The sequence below is a fragment of the Protomyctophum parallelum genome, assembly GCF_964188405.1.
Source record: "Protomyctophum parallelum genome assembly, chromosome: 12".
Classification (NCBI taxonomy): Eukaryota; Metazoa; Chordata; class Actinopteri; order Myctophiformes; family Myctophidae; genus Protomyctophum; species Protomyctophum parallelum.
Genome location: NC_139712.1, coordinates 30,965,616 through 30,983,501, shown reverse-complemented (window position 1 = coordinate 30,983,501; position 17,886 = coordinate 30,965,616). Strand labels below are relative to the sequence as shown.

The 17,886-nt window shown below is 42.9% G+C and overlaps 1 protein-coding gene across 7 annotated transcripts in view; it reads left to right on the top strand.

The window, feature by feature from the left end:
* Window positions 1-17,886, top strand: part of abi1a (abl-interactor 1a) — a 69,513-nt gene that overhangs the window by 9,092 nt on the left and 42,535 nt on the right. For all 7 annotated transcript variants that reach the window (XM_083778529.1, XM_083778528.1, XM_083778525.1 and 4 more), the window contains exon 2: window positions 6,759-6,926. In XM_083778529.1, coding sequence (XP_083634655.1) covers window positions 6,759-6,926 — 168 coding nt within the window. The remainder of the gene's footprint in view (window positions 1-6,758; window positions 6,927-17,886) is intronic.

The window sequence follows — 17,886 nt, the reverse complement described above, 5'->3', positions numbered from 1 at the left end:
GTCTGCGCTGTTCCTTCCTTATTGCCTCAAAGCAGTGTGTGTGTGTGTGTGGCTCTGCTCTGCCAGGCAGCCAAGCAATCGCACGCCCCACTTAACCCATTATGATCCGAGACCAGTAGTTCTCAAATGTTTTTGTGTGCCTAGGATCCCCAAAATGATATGTTTTTGGCCACAGAATGTGCCGGGAACCCCCAGAAGAGAAGATTCGGGTAAAAAAAAAAAAAGCTAAATTATATATGATTTTTTCCCCCCAAACACTAGCAAAATAGCAGATGTATAATCTGCTCTTTCTGAGAACCACTGTTCTAAATTCGTTTTCTGAAAAACGTACAGTATGTTTCAGAAAAATGTTTTCATATAAATGACACGGATGCTTTCCTGCGTTTAAATGGGTTAAAATGCGTATGACTCCACTTACACTAGCATGGGGGTTGCTGTCTTGTCTGTCATTTGCCAGTTCTGGAAGGCATCAAAGCCTCATCGCAGCCAGCTCATGTAGCATAGCCTGCTTTTTGCTGATCTCACAAGTTTCCTGTGGAAGCCAAATAATCCAGCAAGCTGGTGAGGGCCGCTCCCATCTGTTCTGCATTTGTTTTGTAACCGTTGCATTTATGATCTTTAGAAATTAATAATTCATTATTTGATAAGCTTTTATAATGTTCTGCTTATTACTACTGGTGACAGTCACAATATTGTTGAACTAGGAGGTGGTGAACTCATTCGTCTGTTTTGGGTCGTGCCGAAGGAGCCGTCTAACTGCTTAAAATGTTAAATGTAGTCACTGGTCAGAGTTTGTATGCTTTTGCAGTGTTTATCTTTGTCGCCGATCATTTTGTAGTCTCGTGGGCCAGACTGTTGCCTCACACAATTTTCAAATGCTTCCGTCATACAGTCCGAAGCAACGTACCCTCTGAAAATGATGAAGCGAATGTGACTCATGTTAATTTATATTATAACCTGTCTTAGATCCTAGGCATCCATGTAATAGGCTATTAGGAACTGCCCTGCATTTTTTATTGTAATCAAAAATGTTCTTTAGTTACAGTCTAGTAACTAAATTGATATGGAACAAAAGTAGGCTCTAGTTTGTTTCATATCGATCGAGCTGAGCTCCCCACAAACATTCATGTTGGCCATGCACCATATGGGCTGTTCATTTCATATTCTTACCTGCCACTGTGTTGAAGACAGACTGCCTGTGGGATAATATTCTCCTCTGCTCCCACAGTTGTATTATATTATTCTCCTGAGCTCGCAGAGAGCCCCAGGAGGTTTGAGTCTCTCTGTGGGAGCTCACCTCGCTCTCTCCAGTGTCGTGTTCTTGACCCTTGCATTGTATTAAGGCAAGGGTATTCCTTATCATTGTCACACCAAAGTTGCTAACAACCCAAGGTTCTACTAAAGTTCAACATCACACTAGCCTTGAAAAGGAATGATGGAACGGTTGGTTTTCTCGCTCTTAACCTTCCAGACCCTCGAAATGTCTTGTTGTCTGCTGCTCTGCTGTGCTATTTTTGTTGTACATAAGATGAGAGAAAATATCTGCAAAGCAGAAGGCCTGCAGCCCCACACACACCAGATTAGATCATTAAAGTCTTTGCTGCAGGGCTCAATAATGTCATAGAATTGAAGAATATGCCAGCACCAGCACATAATACCTTTAAACGCTTTTCAAATCTGAGGAAGGCCTATCTGGTCGAAACGTGTCTGTCGATTGTCCATGAGAGATCAATAAACCATGTTTTGTGTGCTGGCTACTTGTTGGACAGTACATAAGATGACAGTTAAGCATGGGGAGCCCGCTGGCCAAGTGGTCCAGGCACGTGCCACATATAGGCTCTGGCCTGACAGCGCGTCGTGCGTTCGAGTCCCGTTCTTGACGACCCTTGCTGCATGTCTCTCCCCTTCTCTCCCTCCCACTTTCCTGTCTGTCTTTCTTCACTATAGCCGGCGGGACTGCACCAAAAATTTGAGAGGGACCTGTAATTTCATGCCGTACTTTGTGTTTTTTCTATTCATTGTTTTCGTATACACCATACCATAGACAACCATTAAAAGGCAAAATTTCATCATACTTTAAGTAGCATGTGACATGTCAAACTAGGGGGTTTTCATGATTCTGAATCCATTCCAAGCATTAGTTTTGCATGAAAAACACTCCTTGGCCTAAATTCGGCCATATCCACTGTGCCCAAATGTGCTGACCTCATCACATTTGTGATTTACTGCACGTCACCCCCGTCCCCCCCATCTCTCCTGTCACCCTACTGTATACATACCTATATATATATATATATATATATATATATATATATATATATATATATATATATATAAATAAAATAAAGGCTACAAGCCACAAAAGATATATCTTAAAAAAAAAATATATATATACAAGGCCTCTACCCACATGAACTCACTAAATGCATATCTAGTAATTGCAAATGACAATAAGGCAACATAAGTTGTTGTTAGTTGGCACTTGGCATACATATTATTATTATTATTATTATAAATTACATGATTTCGTTGCGATTGACACATCACATGCATGATTAAACCTGAAGACAACAAATGACACTAATGTCAATTAGCCAACATAGTTATGCATGCCTGACATGACATCACAGGTTGAGGTTGGTCATTTGAAGTTGAAGATCCACATGGGAGCCAAACCGTTCCCATGGGCATTCGATTTTTAATACGAAGCATTCTTTCCATGTCAACGAGCCAGCGACCCTAAAGTAATCAAATTATGAATCTCGTTATTTCGAGAATCTTTGCGCCTATCTTTTTATTTGTGTGAGGGGGATGAGGATGACAGCCAGGGCAGTGGCTTTAGACCAGACATCTGTCATCGGACACATCCCCATAGTGTTGCCAGCCAGGTCTGCTTATTATAAGCGACTTTGGACTTTTTTGGGCTACTTTCCTAAATGTTGTTTTAATCAGACTCAAACCTTTTCATGGCAAGGAGTGGACCCCTAGCGTAATATGTTTATGTCTGCAGTCCCCCGCCCCGCCCCCCCCATCTGAAAATATTTTGTGCCAGGGACGCCCAGAGGAAAATCTGTGTTAAAATGTTTCAAAAAGGGGGGAGGGGGGATTGCAGTTCTACAAGCTCAAATGGCGCATTGTGAGCTTGTAGATTGTCTATTTTCAAATAGCCGTAGCCTAGTCGCTTGTTTTCATAGACCGGGTCGCTTATTTGTTATTTCTCTCACAGAATCTGGCAACACAACCCCCGGCTGACCCCACATCATAGCTCCAGTCACAGGAGGATCAGTTCAACTCAGATCAGGAGAAAAGCAACTTATCGTCTCTCTCTGCAGACCCAAATCTCTGCTCGGGGTCAGACTGTTCTCATTTTGCTCTGCTGAGTATTATAGACTGAACAACATGCTTTGGAAGTGCAACAGTGTATTTTGGTACAGAAGAGTTCCATGGCCTCATTGTAGAACCTTATACCTGATTAACTGAAAGTTGTGATCTATGCCTGTAACATTTAGCTCATATAGGCATAAACGGACACAAACGAGACCTAAACAAGCTCAAGGAAAGCATATATGTAAATAATACTATCTGCTTTTGACAGATGTTTCCTAGTACAATAAAAATGCATATCCTTGGTCACCATCCAATAGCCGTGTAAAGCAAGCTCTTGTGAATGTGTTCCTGTTAGGAATTGAAACACCATACAGTCAGTAACAACATATCCAGGTTCATCTCTAGATATACATTTGGTATGTTTCTGACTGTTGTGGGTGACGGCGGTGTGTAATTCCACCTGTCTTCACAGATCATAACGCACCAACTCATCACTCATGCACTTATTCTCTCTCCCCATCATATAGTATACCTGCATGCTGCACTTGACTTACAGGTGTTTGAGTGCAGACATGTGGCCATGCTTGTTTGTATTCGGCAAACAACAGTGTGTGTGCGCTCCGAGTAGGTTTAGACTAGAGAGACAGATGGCATTCTGCTCAGAGCTCTCTGGAGGAACCCTTCCTAAGTTTCTGTTTTTCCCAGAAGCCGTTATCGTCCAACACATCTGCTGGTCTTATTTGCACAGACAGAAACACCACTTACGCTTTATCACCTCTTTATTCACCCGACCCAAGGCTAACCAACAGACTCGCTCCCCGGTTCAGACTCTTCTAAAGTATTAACGTTTTAGTGAAATAGCACAGTGGTTCACAAACCGTTTAGCACGAGAGCCAAAAGATACATTTTATGTCTCCCCGGCAGCAAAACTAGAGAAAATAGCAGCTCTACAAGCACGTCGTGACTCGTGATGCAACGTATTTTTTATGGAATGTTTTTTAATTCATAATTTGAAATGTATTTATATTTTTCTTAAATGAAAAACGGATGGGTCCTGAGGCTCCCGACCCACTGTTTGGGGAATCACTAGCAGTGGATAGCCACAGACACCGCCACCCTTTTAGTCATGTTAGTGGAATATCTCGATGTTATGACAGGCCTATCAGTTCGCAGCCGAAGCTAAGCTGTGTCGAGTGTTGTTGAGCACTGGAAATAGCAGATCTGCAAGCTCACAGCGTGTCATGCTATGACACATTGTGAGCTTGTACATCAGCTATTTATCCCAATGTTATGACGGGTCTATCAGCTAGCAGCCAAGCCTAAGTTGTACGTATCTTGTGTCACGTCAGTGTTGAGCACTGGAAATGGCTGATCTACCAGCTCACAACATGTCATGCTGCAAAACAGTGTGAGCTTGTACATCAGCTATTTTTTGGTGTGCATCACTCACCAGCATGAAACTAAGTATAACCTAGGCTTTTAGTACATGTACAATATAATAGGATGAACAATGAACCCACTCCTTGCTGGGTGATGTTCTTAATTCTTTCTCTTGGCAATCGCTCCTTCTTTTGATCAATTTCCCTTCCCTTCATCCACCTCCTTTCCTTCCTTCCATCCATCACTACCCACTCAAACCTCCACCCCTGCCTTGATACAGCAGCTTGTTGCTGTTAAAAGTACCCTAAAGCCAGCCATGGCTCTTTGGACTTTGTCTTTACGACTGAACAGTGTGTGGGGAGAGGGGACGAGGCCTGTGGAGATCAAACGGGTCGAAGACTGTATTTGTTCCCTGTTCCCTCTCTACCATTGTGGGTGGTGGTGGGGTGTAGAGTGAAGCCAAGTGACTCATTAGTAGTAAGCCTTGCTGAGCCTTGTGGCCCATAGGGGCAGGACTCAGGAGCCTATCTCCTGTTTCTGTACTGTAGCGTGAGGCAGCGTGATGTACAAGTAAACCCCCTGGACATGAATGACGCTAGTTTGTCGCAGAGACTTACCCACCAATCCAACCCTTGATGCTGGCCTGGGTCCCAGTTTTCTGAGACTTTGGTATGACCCGGCCGGGGAATCGAACCCCGACCTCCCAATCTCAGGGGCGGACACTCTAGCCACTAGGCCGCTGAGCTGGTTAAATGAGTCATTACTGTGTTTTGTTTTGTGTGTGTGTGCCAAATCGTTGGCCGTCTGTCTTATGTTGGTATCAGTGAATCACCAATTAAGATCCAATGTGGTGGTGAAAATGTTTCGGGGCGTCATCATGTGAGATGTTTTTAAATGAATGTGGTCTCAATTAGAGAACCCGCATCCCACAGACCCCCTCTGTTCTGTACAAGGAATGTGGCCTTGTACAGTATACCAACTAGTGCTTGGCAATTAACTACTCAAGTGCTAAAGACGTCTTATCAAATAAAACCGTATGAGGCCTAGGACATCTACAGACATCTTATGGCGTTTTACATTGATTAATGTAGGCCCCAGCCCTAAGCTACATCTGGCTATAGCTCTGGAATGCTAGCGCGATGTATACTCAAATCAAAATGGGTTTACCTTTTTCAGATGCTTATATCTCGGAAAACAAGCGTTATTTTACGGCCGACTTTGGCCTCGTCGCTAGTCGCGGTCGCAAGGTTGAAGGTTTATGTTTCGCATGACTTTGATAAGTGATCTGATAGATTTAACGTTGGTGACTTAAGTTTCGGTTCACGGACCTGGGGTAATTTTTTGACTCAAGCAAATCCGCTCATAATGGAAGGCACGGCAGAGGCTACAATAATTAATTCATTAATAGCTGTCTACATAATTGTTAACCCGAATATATATATATATATATATAAAGAATCAACTAAATTGTTTTGTCTGATTTAACCACTTGAAGCCGCAATAGGTCATTATTTATTGTTATCATAATCAAGGAACATGTTTGAAATAATCATTTGCAGTCATATCGCTCACAACGTGTCTCGTTGTGAGCTTGTCTGCTATTTTCAAACATTTTAGTACTTTTACTTTTGGTACTACTTTATGTATATTTTGATGCCAAATGTTGTACTTTTACTATAACATTTTGAACACAGGCTTATAACAGTGTTTTTATATTGTGTACCGGTATTTTACCTAAGTAAAAGTATATACTTCTTCCACCACTGGCCCCTCTGTAATACAAACCAACAGTGGGTTCTCATCTGGTCAAAGCTGGAACTGCAGGCGAGCCCGTGCATATAGCACGAGGAAACCCCGCGCCACTGGGGTTTAACATTGAGCACTCGTTTAGCACTTCCGCATTTGCCAACCAAAAGTTGGTTGGCAAATGCGCTCGCCACTGAGCAACTTCCATTGAAATGAATAGCGGGGAGTGCTCCGGTCTGCCCTCTATTCATTATAACTCTATGGTTCTCATCTCTTCCCCCCCCCTTCCCTTCATTCCCCTCCAGGCCCAGGACAAGAGGAAAGCCCTGGAGGAGACCAAGGCCTACACCACCCAGTCTCTGGCCAGCGTGGCCTACCAGATCAATGCCTTAGCCAACAACGTGCTGCAGCTGCTGGACATCCAGGCGTCGCAGCTCAGACGCATGGAGTCCTCTATCAACCACATCTCCCAGGTCAGGAGCACAGCATGTCCCCCCCCCCCCCCCCCCCCCCCCCCACACACACACACACACACACACTCCCACACACACACACTCCCAAGTTCGCAAGCAGGACATTTTACTTACTGTGACACACAGCTAATTGAGATTAACAATGTTTTTCCATTAAATATTGGAACATTTCTGTCTGGCTTTTAGGCTTTGTAAATGCAAATTGCACGGGGCGGATATGACAAATACCTTGAATGTACAGAGAAAAGACCGACAATGACGTAATTTTAGACACGCACCCGACACATTGCATGCCTTGCTCAGTTGCCGCTGATTGTCAAGTGCACACACATGTGTATATTTGTAGCAAAATGGTTACAACTTTCTTTATTTTCAGTGTTACACACACACGCGAGTTCACAGCAAAGCGTTTAACATGGCGTCCACCGTCTATTGCTGGTACCACAGACCTCACAGCTGTTCAGGATGGCGCCCCACATTTTTCTCACTTCTCTATTGCCGAGGCGTTCGCTCTCCCGTGGACACTTTTCTATTTAGGTCGCACTCCACCGCGAGGCTGTCTCTGTAGTCACCACCACAGTGCTTTGTATTCGTTATTGGTAGTACATAGCTCATACCCACTGTGTGTGTTTGTCTGGAAAAACAGCTTGTCTTTTGTGCACACTCACCTCGGTCCTCAGAAGAGACACACAAACACAAACATTAAGTTAACGTAATAACTAGCCCCATATGGAACCTCTCCCTCCTCTATATAGCTCTGAGATATGGTCCTACATTCGGCAGAGTTTTCATGTTTTTCAAAAATCCAATCTTACGGAAGCAGTACTACGCATGCAAGTGGGGGTAGACTGACCACAGGCTGACTTTAAAAAAAAAGATTTAAACGTTTGTTTCAACCCGTCGGTTAGTTTTTGTTGACTGCTAATATTTTTAACATCTGAGGGCAGGGGACCTTTACTTTACTTTACCTTTACCTCATCTTGGAGCTACTGTATATAGCGGAGGGAGAGGTTCCAAATGGTGCAACTTAATAACCTGATGCTGATTACACACACCCACTTCCACTGTTTCTCGTCACGGATTCATGGTTGTACCATTGCCTACCTTTTCCTAGCTGCACGCAACCTCTGCCATGTGCAGGTAAATCCAATGAAGTCGTTAAGGGCTCAGATATATCTTGCTCGCGTGCGCGCACGCACACAGGGTTGACACTAAGGTCGTCTCAGAGGCACTTGCCCATCGGGCAAGTACAGGTCATGTTCTACTTTCCCAAAAGTAATGTATGCCCACTTGCCCGAAAAGTAAATAGTCCATTATAAAATGATAGGTACAATTTGAATTACTGTTCAATTTAACACTTTAACTCAATTTAACACTTTCTGCGCTTGTGCGATAAAAAAACATAAATCATACCTCAATTGTTATGCCAAATACCTATGGATATGACTATGGGCTAAGTGTAGCAACAGTGAAAACACAGGTAAAAACAATGCTCCTATTTTACATTCCACAGACCAGAAGACAGGGCTCTGGCCTCGTTCAGGTGTTTAGACATATATCTCGTGTTGTGTTTATAGACGGCTGCCTCCCATCTCGAACGAGCACTTGCCTGGTTGGGCAACCTGAAAGCAAACTCCACCTGCCCGAAAGTTAGCTTTTATTTTATTTAGGGGCAGGTGGGCAACCCTTAGTGTCAAGCCACATGCACACGCACGGGTCGTACGCACGCATGTGGGCGCGCACACACACATACAGACAGACAGCATCTCATAGCTTAGCCTTTGAACTTGGAGGCATTGTTGTTCCATAAGCATACATAGCAGTCGGCAGTCAAACATGTCCAGTTCTTGGCAAGTCGGGACTTAGTTGGTACCATGTAGGGGGCGCTTGTTGATGACAGCTGGGATTATGAACTAATAGACTGTTGGTTTGTGTCAAACGGCCAGAGAAGAGTAGTTCTTTGAGCTTTGGTTGAGGCTTTTTGTTCTTCCCCAAGTCTGCTGCTCACTCACTGTGTTTCTGTTGTGTAAAGAATGCTTGAAATGTTTTGAAGATAAACCCAAGGTCATGATTTCAGGCTGAAATCGTGGAGGATTGGGCTACATAGAGAGTGAGAAAAAGAGTGAGGATAAAGTTGAGGGAGAGAGAGGGCAATCCGGAGAATTGGCACGGAAAGCGTGAGAAAATAAAAGATGGAGGGCTAGTTGTTTAAACTTTAACCCATTAAGACCTGAGGCCGATTCTGCAAATTACTTCTATCTAAATCAATAGTTCTCAAACCTTTTCGTGCCACAAGGACACCCAAAATCACGATGTATACATTTGGCCGTGGACCCCATTCTGAAAGTTTTCTGTCCCCCCACCCCCCTAGAAGAGAAGTTTTGTGTAAAAAAAAAAGCAAAATTATTCAACACTTTTTTTTTTCTTTTCTTCAGATTCTTCTAATATTCCCATGGTAGATGTAAAAGCTTGCCGCTATGTTTTGAGAACAACTAGGCCAAATCATAAGTTTTCTGAAAAGCACATTGATTTATAGCTAAAATCTAAAATGACACACGGCTTTAATGCTTTATTGGAAAGGTCAGCGAAAGCAGAAGTGAAATCACAGCGAGATAGAGAGAGAGAGAGTTGCTGAGAGTCAATATATATTCTGACGGACAACATCCAGCCGATATGTACCTATTGCTCAACCTGCGGCCACGACCTTTCTTTATCTACGGTCCGGTCCTGTTTGCCTCTGTATCCATGACAACCATGCTCCAGCCCAGACCAGACAGTCCTCTGAAAGGCAGACGGACACAGATGGCAACTTTGTGTCAGAAAAGCCAGTGCAGTGTATTATAAAAAAAGGACAGGCTTACTTTACAGTATAATGGACGTTTGCACTGCTTGACAATTTCCCCCTACAATGCATTCCGAGGTGTGTGTGTGTGTGTGTGTGTGTGTGTGTGTGTGTGTGTGTGTGTGTGTGTGTGTGTGTGTGTGTGTGTGTGTGTGTGTGTGTGTGTGTGTGTGTGTGTGTGTGTGTGTGTGTGTGTGTCATTCCATTCACTGTGTACTTTCGGTCACCATGGTGATGTGGTAGATGACTGCATAACGACCAGGTTAGTTCAATAAAGAACTGGATTGCTCTTGCCTCCATTGGTGGTCCAAGAAAATGTGAGAAGACTGTCCGTGCGGAACGGAATTCTCGTGTAAGTTTGGAATTGAAACTATTTTTCCCCATGTGTAATGATACCAATCACGGCCACATGAAGATTGGAACATTGCCTCTTTGATATCGTCTCATGCCAGATTAGAACAAGCGGATCTGTCTCTGTTTAGCACTGCTTGTCTCGCCCGCCCTCTCTCTCTCTCTCTGACCCACTGGGGAGATGTGAAGGGTTTTGTCTGCTGGCGATGCATTGCGTGGGTAACCAGCAGGGACTAGTGCCGCCAGAATTGGCCAAAAATTATATTAGAATATTCCTTTTTAAAACACCACATGGATTTCGAACAAATTTCGAATGATTTCGAATGTCGAATATATATGATTTTAAGATATAAATATGATATGAATATTGCAGTCTAATATGCTGTGAAACTTTCTCTTTCTTTACCGGAATCGGTTCCAACTTCCTTCACATTTGGAACTGTTTCCTGAACAGCTTCTATCACACAGTCAGAGCTGTTACATCTATACAATTAGGCTACAATACCAGTCAGTGATTCTATCACACAGTCAGAGCTGTTACATCTATACAATTAGGCTACAATACCAGTCAGTGATTCTATCACACAGTCAGAGCTGTTACATCTATACAATTAGGCTACAATACCAGTCAGTGATTCTCAAACGTTTTGGACCACCATAACTGAGTGTACTAATGCAACAGATCTATTTGGTTACAGACCTTGAGACCTGTAAGGGTCCATTTGGAACCCCCTAGGAATTGTTAAAGTTAACAGTTAAATAAATTTGATCGTTAAGGAGCCAGAATCGTTAAAACCGGACCTAAAGACCACCTAGGGCTAGGGGTGTGTGCGTGTGTGTGGGGGGGTAAAATTGGTGGTCTAGCACGCTCCAAAACCAGGAAATGCTAAATTGTTTAATCAGTCAGTCAGGCTCCCCTCGGGTTATTACTGTGTAGTAGTTGTAGATATAATATTTTACTATGTTGTAAATTAGTTGTCGATACAATATTTCACTGTGTAGTAGTAGTAGTAGTAATATATAATAGACAAGATGGGCGACAGAGGGTAGGCCATAACAAAGCATGGCTGTCTGTTAATAATTGAGAGGGATGGTTATGAACTCCCGGGCTTGTGGGTGTTTTATGGCCCTCCACCGTCCTGTTGGGAGCAGGATCATTATCAGGCTCGCCCCTGAAACCCCCCCCCCCCCCCCCCCCCCACACACACACACACACACACGCAAGCACGCACGCACACGCACGCACCGCTCTGGATGGGAGATTAGTAGTAGTCCCAGAGGTCGGCGTAGTGGCTTCCCTTTTCAGCTGAATAGGAAATGCAGAGGAAACTGCATTGCCTGCAGTGTTTTTCCGTTGTTCTTTCAGTATCATGTTTGTTAATTGGGAAATTATCATTTTTTTATTATTATTAATTTAGGGATAGATTAACAAAAAATTCTATATATATAATTAACGCCCTACTTGATCATACTATGGTGTCACAAGAAAGCATCAACAGTACTATAGCAGATTCACAAGCTCCAAAAAGCCCATAGATCTGCAACTTTTGAAATCTGCAAAGTAACAGAGCCCATCCATCCATCCATCCCCAGAGTCCAGTGGTGGAAAGTAACTAAGTATTTTTACCTAAGTAATGTACTTAATGCATTAGGACGCATTGAGAGCTTGTAGATCGGCTATTTTCAATCGATTTTCTACACATTTTGAACTTTTGTACTTTTACTCAAGTACATTTTCAATTCCGTACTTTTACTTGTAACGAAGTAGTTCTAAATTGCAGTATTGGTACTTTAACTTAAGTAAAACAATTGAGTACTTTTTACACCACTGCCAGAGTCATGTAAACGACTTAATCCCGTGCCAGTGTCGCCGCGCGCTGGACGTAGCCGTTCTACAACCTCCTCACAACGTCACGGCTTATAGAATGGCTATTTTAGGTGCACGATGCGGCGCACCAACCAAGTGCAACTCACTCAGGCAAACGGATGATCCAACTCTCTCTCTCTCTCTCTCTCTCTCTCTCTCTCTCTCTCACTCTCACTCTCACTCTCACTCTCACTCTCACTCTCACTCTCACTCACACACACATTAGCGTGTCACAGCTGGCAGCTGTGTGGAGAGAGCAGCCAGGCCAATAGCTGTGGCGTCAGAGCAGTTGACGTTGGTTCTGCTGCCGATGCAGCTAGCTGGGGTTAGCGCCGCGGCACTGCTGGTTAGGGTGTGGCTACGGAGTGGTATATCTGTGTGACTGGAATGGAATCACTACACCCCCCCCCTCCTGTCAGATGGCCCCGTAATGCAACACATCCTGTGCTCTGGACATGGGAGGGAGGGAGTGGACTGCTCATTTCTGGATGCGCGTGCGTGGGCGGCTGTGTGTACTGTGTGTAGGGCTGTCACAACTATTACAAATGTTTAAGTTGACGATGAATTGTCACACAAATATATTATAATACGATTTAATTGTTAGTTTAACAAATGGTGTGGCCGGCTGGGGCGGACGTGGATTTGAATGGTATTGATTCATTGGTATTCACTGCTTGTCGAGGTTCTCGGCGCAGTATGGCTGTTTGTAATGTACAGGTGGTGGTTTTCTCACATCCAGTAGCCCGGTTTCTGTCTGTCTGTCTGTCTGTCTGTCTGTCTGTCTGTCTGTCTGTCTGTGTGGTCCAGCCAGTGCTGCTATGTCTACTTATTGTATGTGACTTTGGGCTTCTTTTTCTATAATAGCAGTTGCTTGGTTTGTGTTTTTTTGGGGGCTTGTTTCTAAACTGTAGTTGCTTATTTTGGTTTGCTTCCACATTTTGTTTTAAACTGTTATTATTTAAACCAGCGGTTATCAAATATTTTCATGGCATGGACCCCCACATTGCTATGTATTTGTCTATAATCCCCCCCCCCCCCCCCATCTGAAAATATTTTGTGTCAGGGAGCCTCGTGTGCGCTTGTAGATCGGCTATTTTCAAATAGCCGACGTATACAGCATATAGGTGTAAAGTGCTCATGTGACGCCTATGTATTGATTATCTTTGGGATTGTTTTCCCACACGTGGTTGCTTATTTCTCTCCCACACAAAATGTGGCCACACTGAGGACTGTGGCTACGGAGAGAATAGCAGAGACGTGCTAGGGGCTTCCACCTTGTACTGTGTGTGAAGTGGCTGCTAACAAGCTGTGGAACAGGGAGAGCTTTGTCTGGCCGGCGGAAGAAAAAGTGCCCCCACATTGAGAACCCCTCTCTCTGTGGTGCAGAGAGAGAAAGAGAGAGAGAGAGAGAGAGAGAGAGAACTTGCATCTTGACTTTACATGCAGGGAGAGACCGGTGAAGTGTGACATACACACACACACACACACACACACACGCAGCTAGTAACAAGAAAAGCACTCTTATACAGTACTACTGTATGTGACGATGAATATGCGGTCAAGATAGTGTCTTTAGACCCGTGTTTCTCCTTTTTTTTTTTTTTTTTTTTTTATATTTTTGAAGGGACAGGAAACGGGAGAGAGATGGGGGATGACATGCAGTAAAGGCCGTGTCAGGCTCGGGAGTCGAACCTGCGGCTCACTGCCCCAGACGGTTACGCCACCGCCTGGGCCAGACCCGTGTTTCTCAACGTTTTCATGTCAAGGACCACCAAATTGATGTATTTGGCAGCAGACCCTGAACATGTTTTGTGCCAGAGATCCCCAGAAGAGGAGTTTTGTGTAAAAAAAAATATATATATATATATATGTATATATCGAATATGTTCGAATCGCAACAAGCTTATAAACCAACATATTATGGATACAACTCCCCATGGACTGCACTTGGAGAACCACTATTCTAGGCTACATCGAACTCAATAAAAGCGCCAATAGTAGAATTTGTAGCTGCAAGTGACCAAATTGATCCACATCTGTGTCTTATGACAATGTGTCAGTCAAGGCTAAGGGGAAGCTGTGAGTGAGTCACTCACAGGAAACAATTGATGGAAACTCCAGTCAGCAAAAACATTTGGCCTGGACTTTAAGACAATAGACCGCTTTATAATACTGCAAAATGAAATCCGAAATGAAACTGTAACAGAAAAAAAAGCATCCTTTGGCATGTTTTTCTTTTACTGATTTTATTATGTAAGGAGATTATAATGTTAGGTTTTTAGATGATACTAGTTTTTATTCAATACTAGATACTGTTGCTTTCGGGCAGAAACATCTTATCTTCATATTCTAACGTCTTTACTTAAATGAATGCCCTACTTACTACAGCGTCACAGTCACACGCTTCAAACGTAGCAGATCTACAAGCTTGTAATGTGGTGCAAATCGACATGTTTTGAACTTCTAGATCTACTACTTTTACCATCTTTTACAGTAGGTCCTCACCACACAACCTTCCCATTAATTTTAAAAGTATTGTAAAAGACAGGGAAAACAGAGGGAATGTGCACCGGTGTGATTGTGGAAAACAACAACTTGACAACACTGTGTACAGAAGTTGTCATGGTGGAAAAGTATATATATAAAACTCCTATCTCCATTCTAACTTTCTTCATAAATTAACGCAAAAAAGATCCCAACATTTGCCAAAAAGACAATCTACAAGCTCATAACACCGCTGAGCTTGATCTGCTATTTCTGGCTACAGTTCTCCTCAGATCGATGCTAGGATTCAAGTGGTTTACTTTAGTAACTCTCAGCAGCCTCTAGGGGTCCCGGACCCCCTGTTGAAGACCCCTGCTATAGTTGGTTGTACACTGTGAGTGTGCCAAGCCAGCTTGTTGAACCCAGTGACCGCACACATCAGTGTGATGAAGTAGCAACAATGGCCGACTGGATACAGAAACCAGCTGACACGCTGACAGCTAGCTGTAAACGGCTCCCTTTGGCTCCCAGGACCCAATACCGATGTTACATTAGAAGACTGGGGGAGGGGGGTTCAAACACATTCTGCATTATGTTTGAAGCTATTTGCCAATTTGTAGTCTTGCCCTAGCACTTTCCCTGTAGCCTCGACAACCTTGCAGGTAGGGGTGGGACGATTCACTTACCTCCCGATACCATATCGATAGCTAGATTCGATATTGCGATTTATTGCTTTTTTATTATTTTTTATTATATGTTAAAATAATTCTAAACTATTTAGACCATGAAAAGTTCAATCATATACACTTCAATGCAGTCATTCTTTCTGTCATGAAATTAAAAAAAATCTATTCTGAACTTTGCCATTCGATTTTAGTATTGTCATTAGAAATCTGTTTATAGTGTACTTATAGTTTCATTGTACAGATATTCTACTGTTAGACAGATCTTAGCTTACTTATGATCCTTGATTTCTATTTCTATGTTTCTATGTTCTTGCTTACTGTAAATCACTCTGGATTAAGAGCATCTGCTAAATGCCTAAATTGTAGTGTTTTTCTTTTCAAGGTGTGAGCTCATTTTTAGATGCTTAACCTATTAAAACCGGGAAAACCTCTGAATGTGTCATTTTAGATTTTAACTTCTGTCTGTCAGCTCACATGTCCAGAACTCTTACTTAAACTAGCCTACAAGTAAAAAAAAATAGCAGATCGACAAGCACGCGCTGCATTTCGTGTGTGTAGAGCTGCTGTTTTTGATGCTTTTGTGTGACACTGTAGTCTGATCAAATAAGTCATGAATTTACGAGAGAAAAGTTTAAATATATGTAGATATTTCGATATGTTCTGTCCTACAGCAACGGTTATAGCAACATAAGTTGCAATCAGAAAAATGTTAGAGATGGAGTGCCGTGATTTTTTTCCACACTTAAACATGATCATCAGGTGTATTTAGGTGTATATGAGGTGTATATTTTTTCAAAAAAGTGTACAGTATTTGTTAAAATGATGGTTTTATGTGGACACACCCACCAGTTCATTAGGTATGCGTGAGTTTAACCATAGCACCACCCACCTAATCCAGTCCCTCCGCCTCCTCCTTTAAGACCACCCACTTGTCCTAGTCCCTCCCCCTCCTTATAAAAGGACAGCCCATGGCTCTGCCCTTTTGTTTACAAAATGGCAAATTGGTGTCTGTAATGTAACAAAAACTCATGTTTTTGTGAATGTTAGAAGTGAACACTTCCAATATTTCTGAGATATCGTATAGGCACCATTATGCACTTATACTGCCACCATCCATGTATAGGCATATAATCCATGCATCCATACCATATCAGATCTGTTTTTTCTGATTTTTTATAATCATTTATTTATTTCCTCCAATTATATTGACCCTATTGTCGCAATCAGCTCAGCTCATCATCCAATTCGATCATAGTTTAACAGCAGAAACAATTAGTTTGATAGATCATTTAGCCTACAATATATTGTAGGCTATTGATTTCCTCCAGCTAAGCACCCTGGCATTAAAACTGTCCTTTATCTGACTGCGTTGAGTTTCAGCAAAAGTCGCCAGATTTAAAGAAACAAGCGGCCAGGTCCACAAAAATAAGTCACAGAAATTGCCGTGAATATTTATGAAAACGTTTCAACAACACCAATCCTTTTAACAACATATTAATCTGAGGGTCCTTCACATGAATCATTGGTCAAGTCAACCACATCTCCCCTGAAAGTTACTTATATGAAAACAAGCCCAAGTCGCTTGTAATAGCCAGACATGGCAACATGACATCCAGCGCGACACAACATACTTCTAATTCTTGACTTTACAGCCTCGTATAAGTATTAGAACCTACATACATATTGACTACAACAGCCAACAAGAATGCACACTGTGACACTACACTCTGTATCAAAGCCCGACCACTGTGATTATAAAAGAAACAACCTACTCCTTGAGAACAACAAGAGCAACTATACAGCAGAGCAGGTAGGCTATAAGACTGGTTTGTTGTGGTTTCCTTCCTGAGGACCCGACGTGAACATTTACTTGCTTTCAATCTAACGAAAAACAGTCTGCTCTGCTGTGAACTGGTAATGTGTGAAATGACTGTTTGAAAATCTGCCACACAGTTAGACACACACAGAGCAGCAAAAGCAAACTGACTGCGCTGTTCAGTTCACACGTGTGTATGTGGCAGGCAGCTCCGCCCACAGAGGTTGTCGTATTTAAAAAATATGTATAGAGGGGGAGGTGCGTGTGTGCGTGCAATATTTTTACGTCACACTATCCGTGTTTACTTCATTGGCCCGTTTGACCGTCAAGGGTTCAGCCTCCAGGAAGAAACCCTAAATACAAAGTTATTACACCATTGGACATAAAAACGACTCCAGGGTGTCTAATGAAGTACTGTCACCCCATAGACACATGAAAAGCTGGAAAAATACAAAAATTGTGGCACTCCATCTTTAGGATTTTGAAGGCATTTTTTAGAATCAACCTTCTTAATGGGTTCATTTGATTTTCCTCTGATCACATCAATTTCACTATTATATGTCAGGTCAGGTGTATAGGGTTATTGTTATGCATTAAAGTATACTGGTCCAGTAGCAGTGTGTATGTGGGCTGGGATATACGATGAGTCTGGAGGGGACACCACACTGGTTGTGGGATGTGCATGATGTCTGTCTGTCTTTCTGTATGCTGCATTGTTGGCTTTTTGACCTCCCACCAAGGAGCAATGGCATCCCTCCAAACAGGAAATGAAGCCATACAAGATGTGCGTGTGCGCGTGCCTGTGTGTGAGCGCGTGCATAGTGTTTCCTGCTGATCCCAGAGCTCGCCTCTGTTTCTTTCTGTCCCTCCTGTTTCAGTCAGCATGGTGGTCTGTGGCCTGCGTGTGTGCGTGC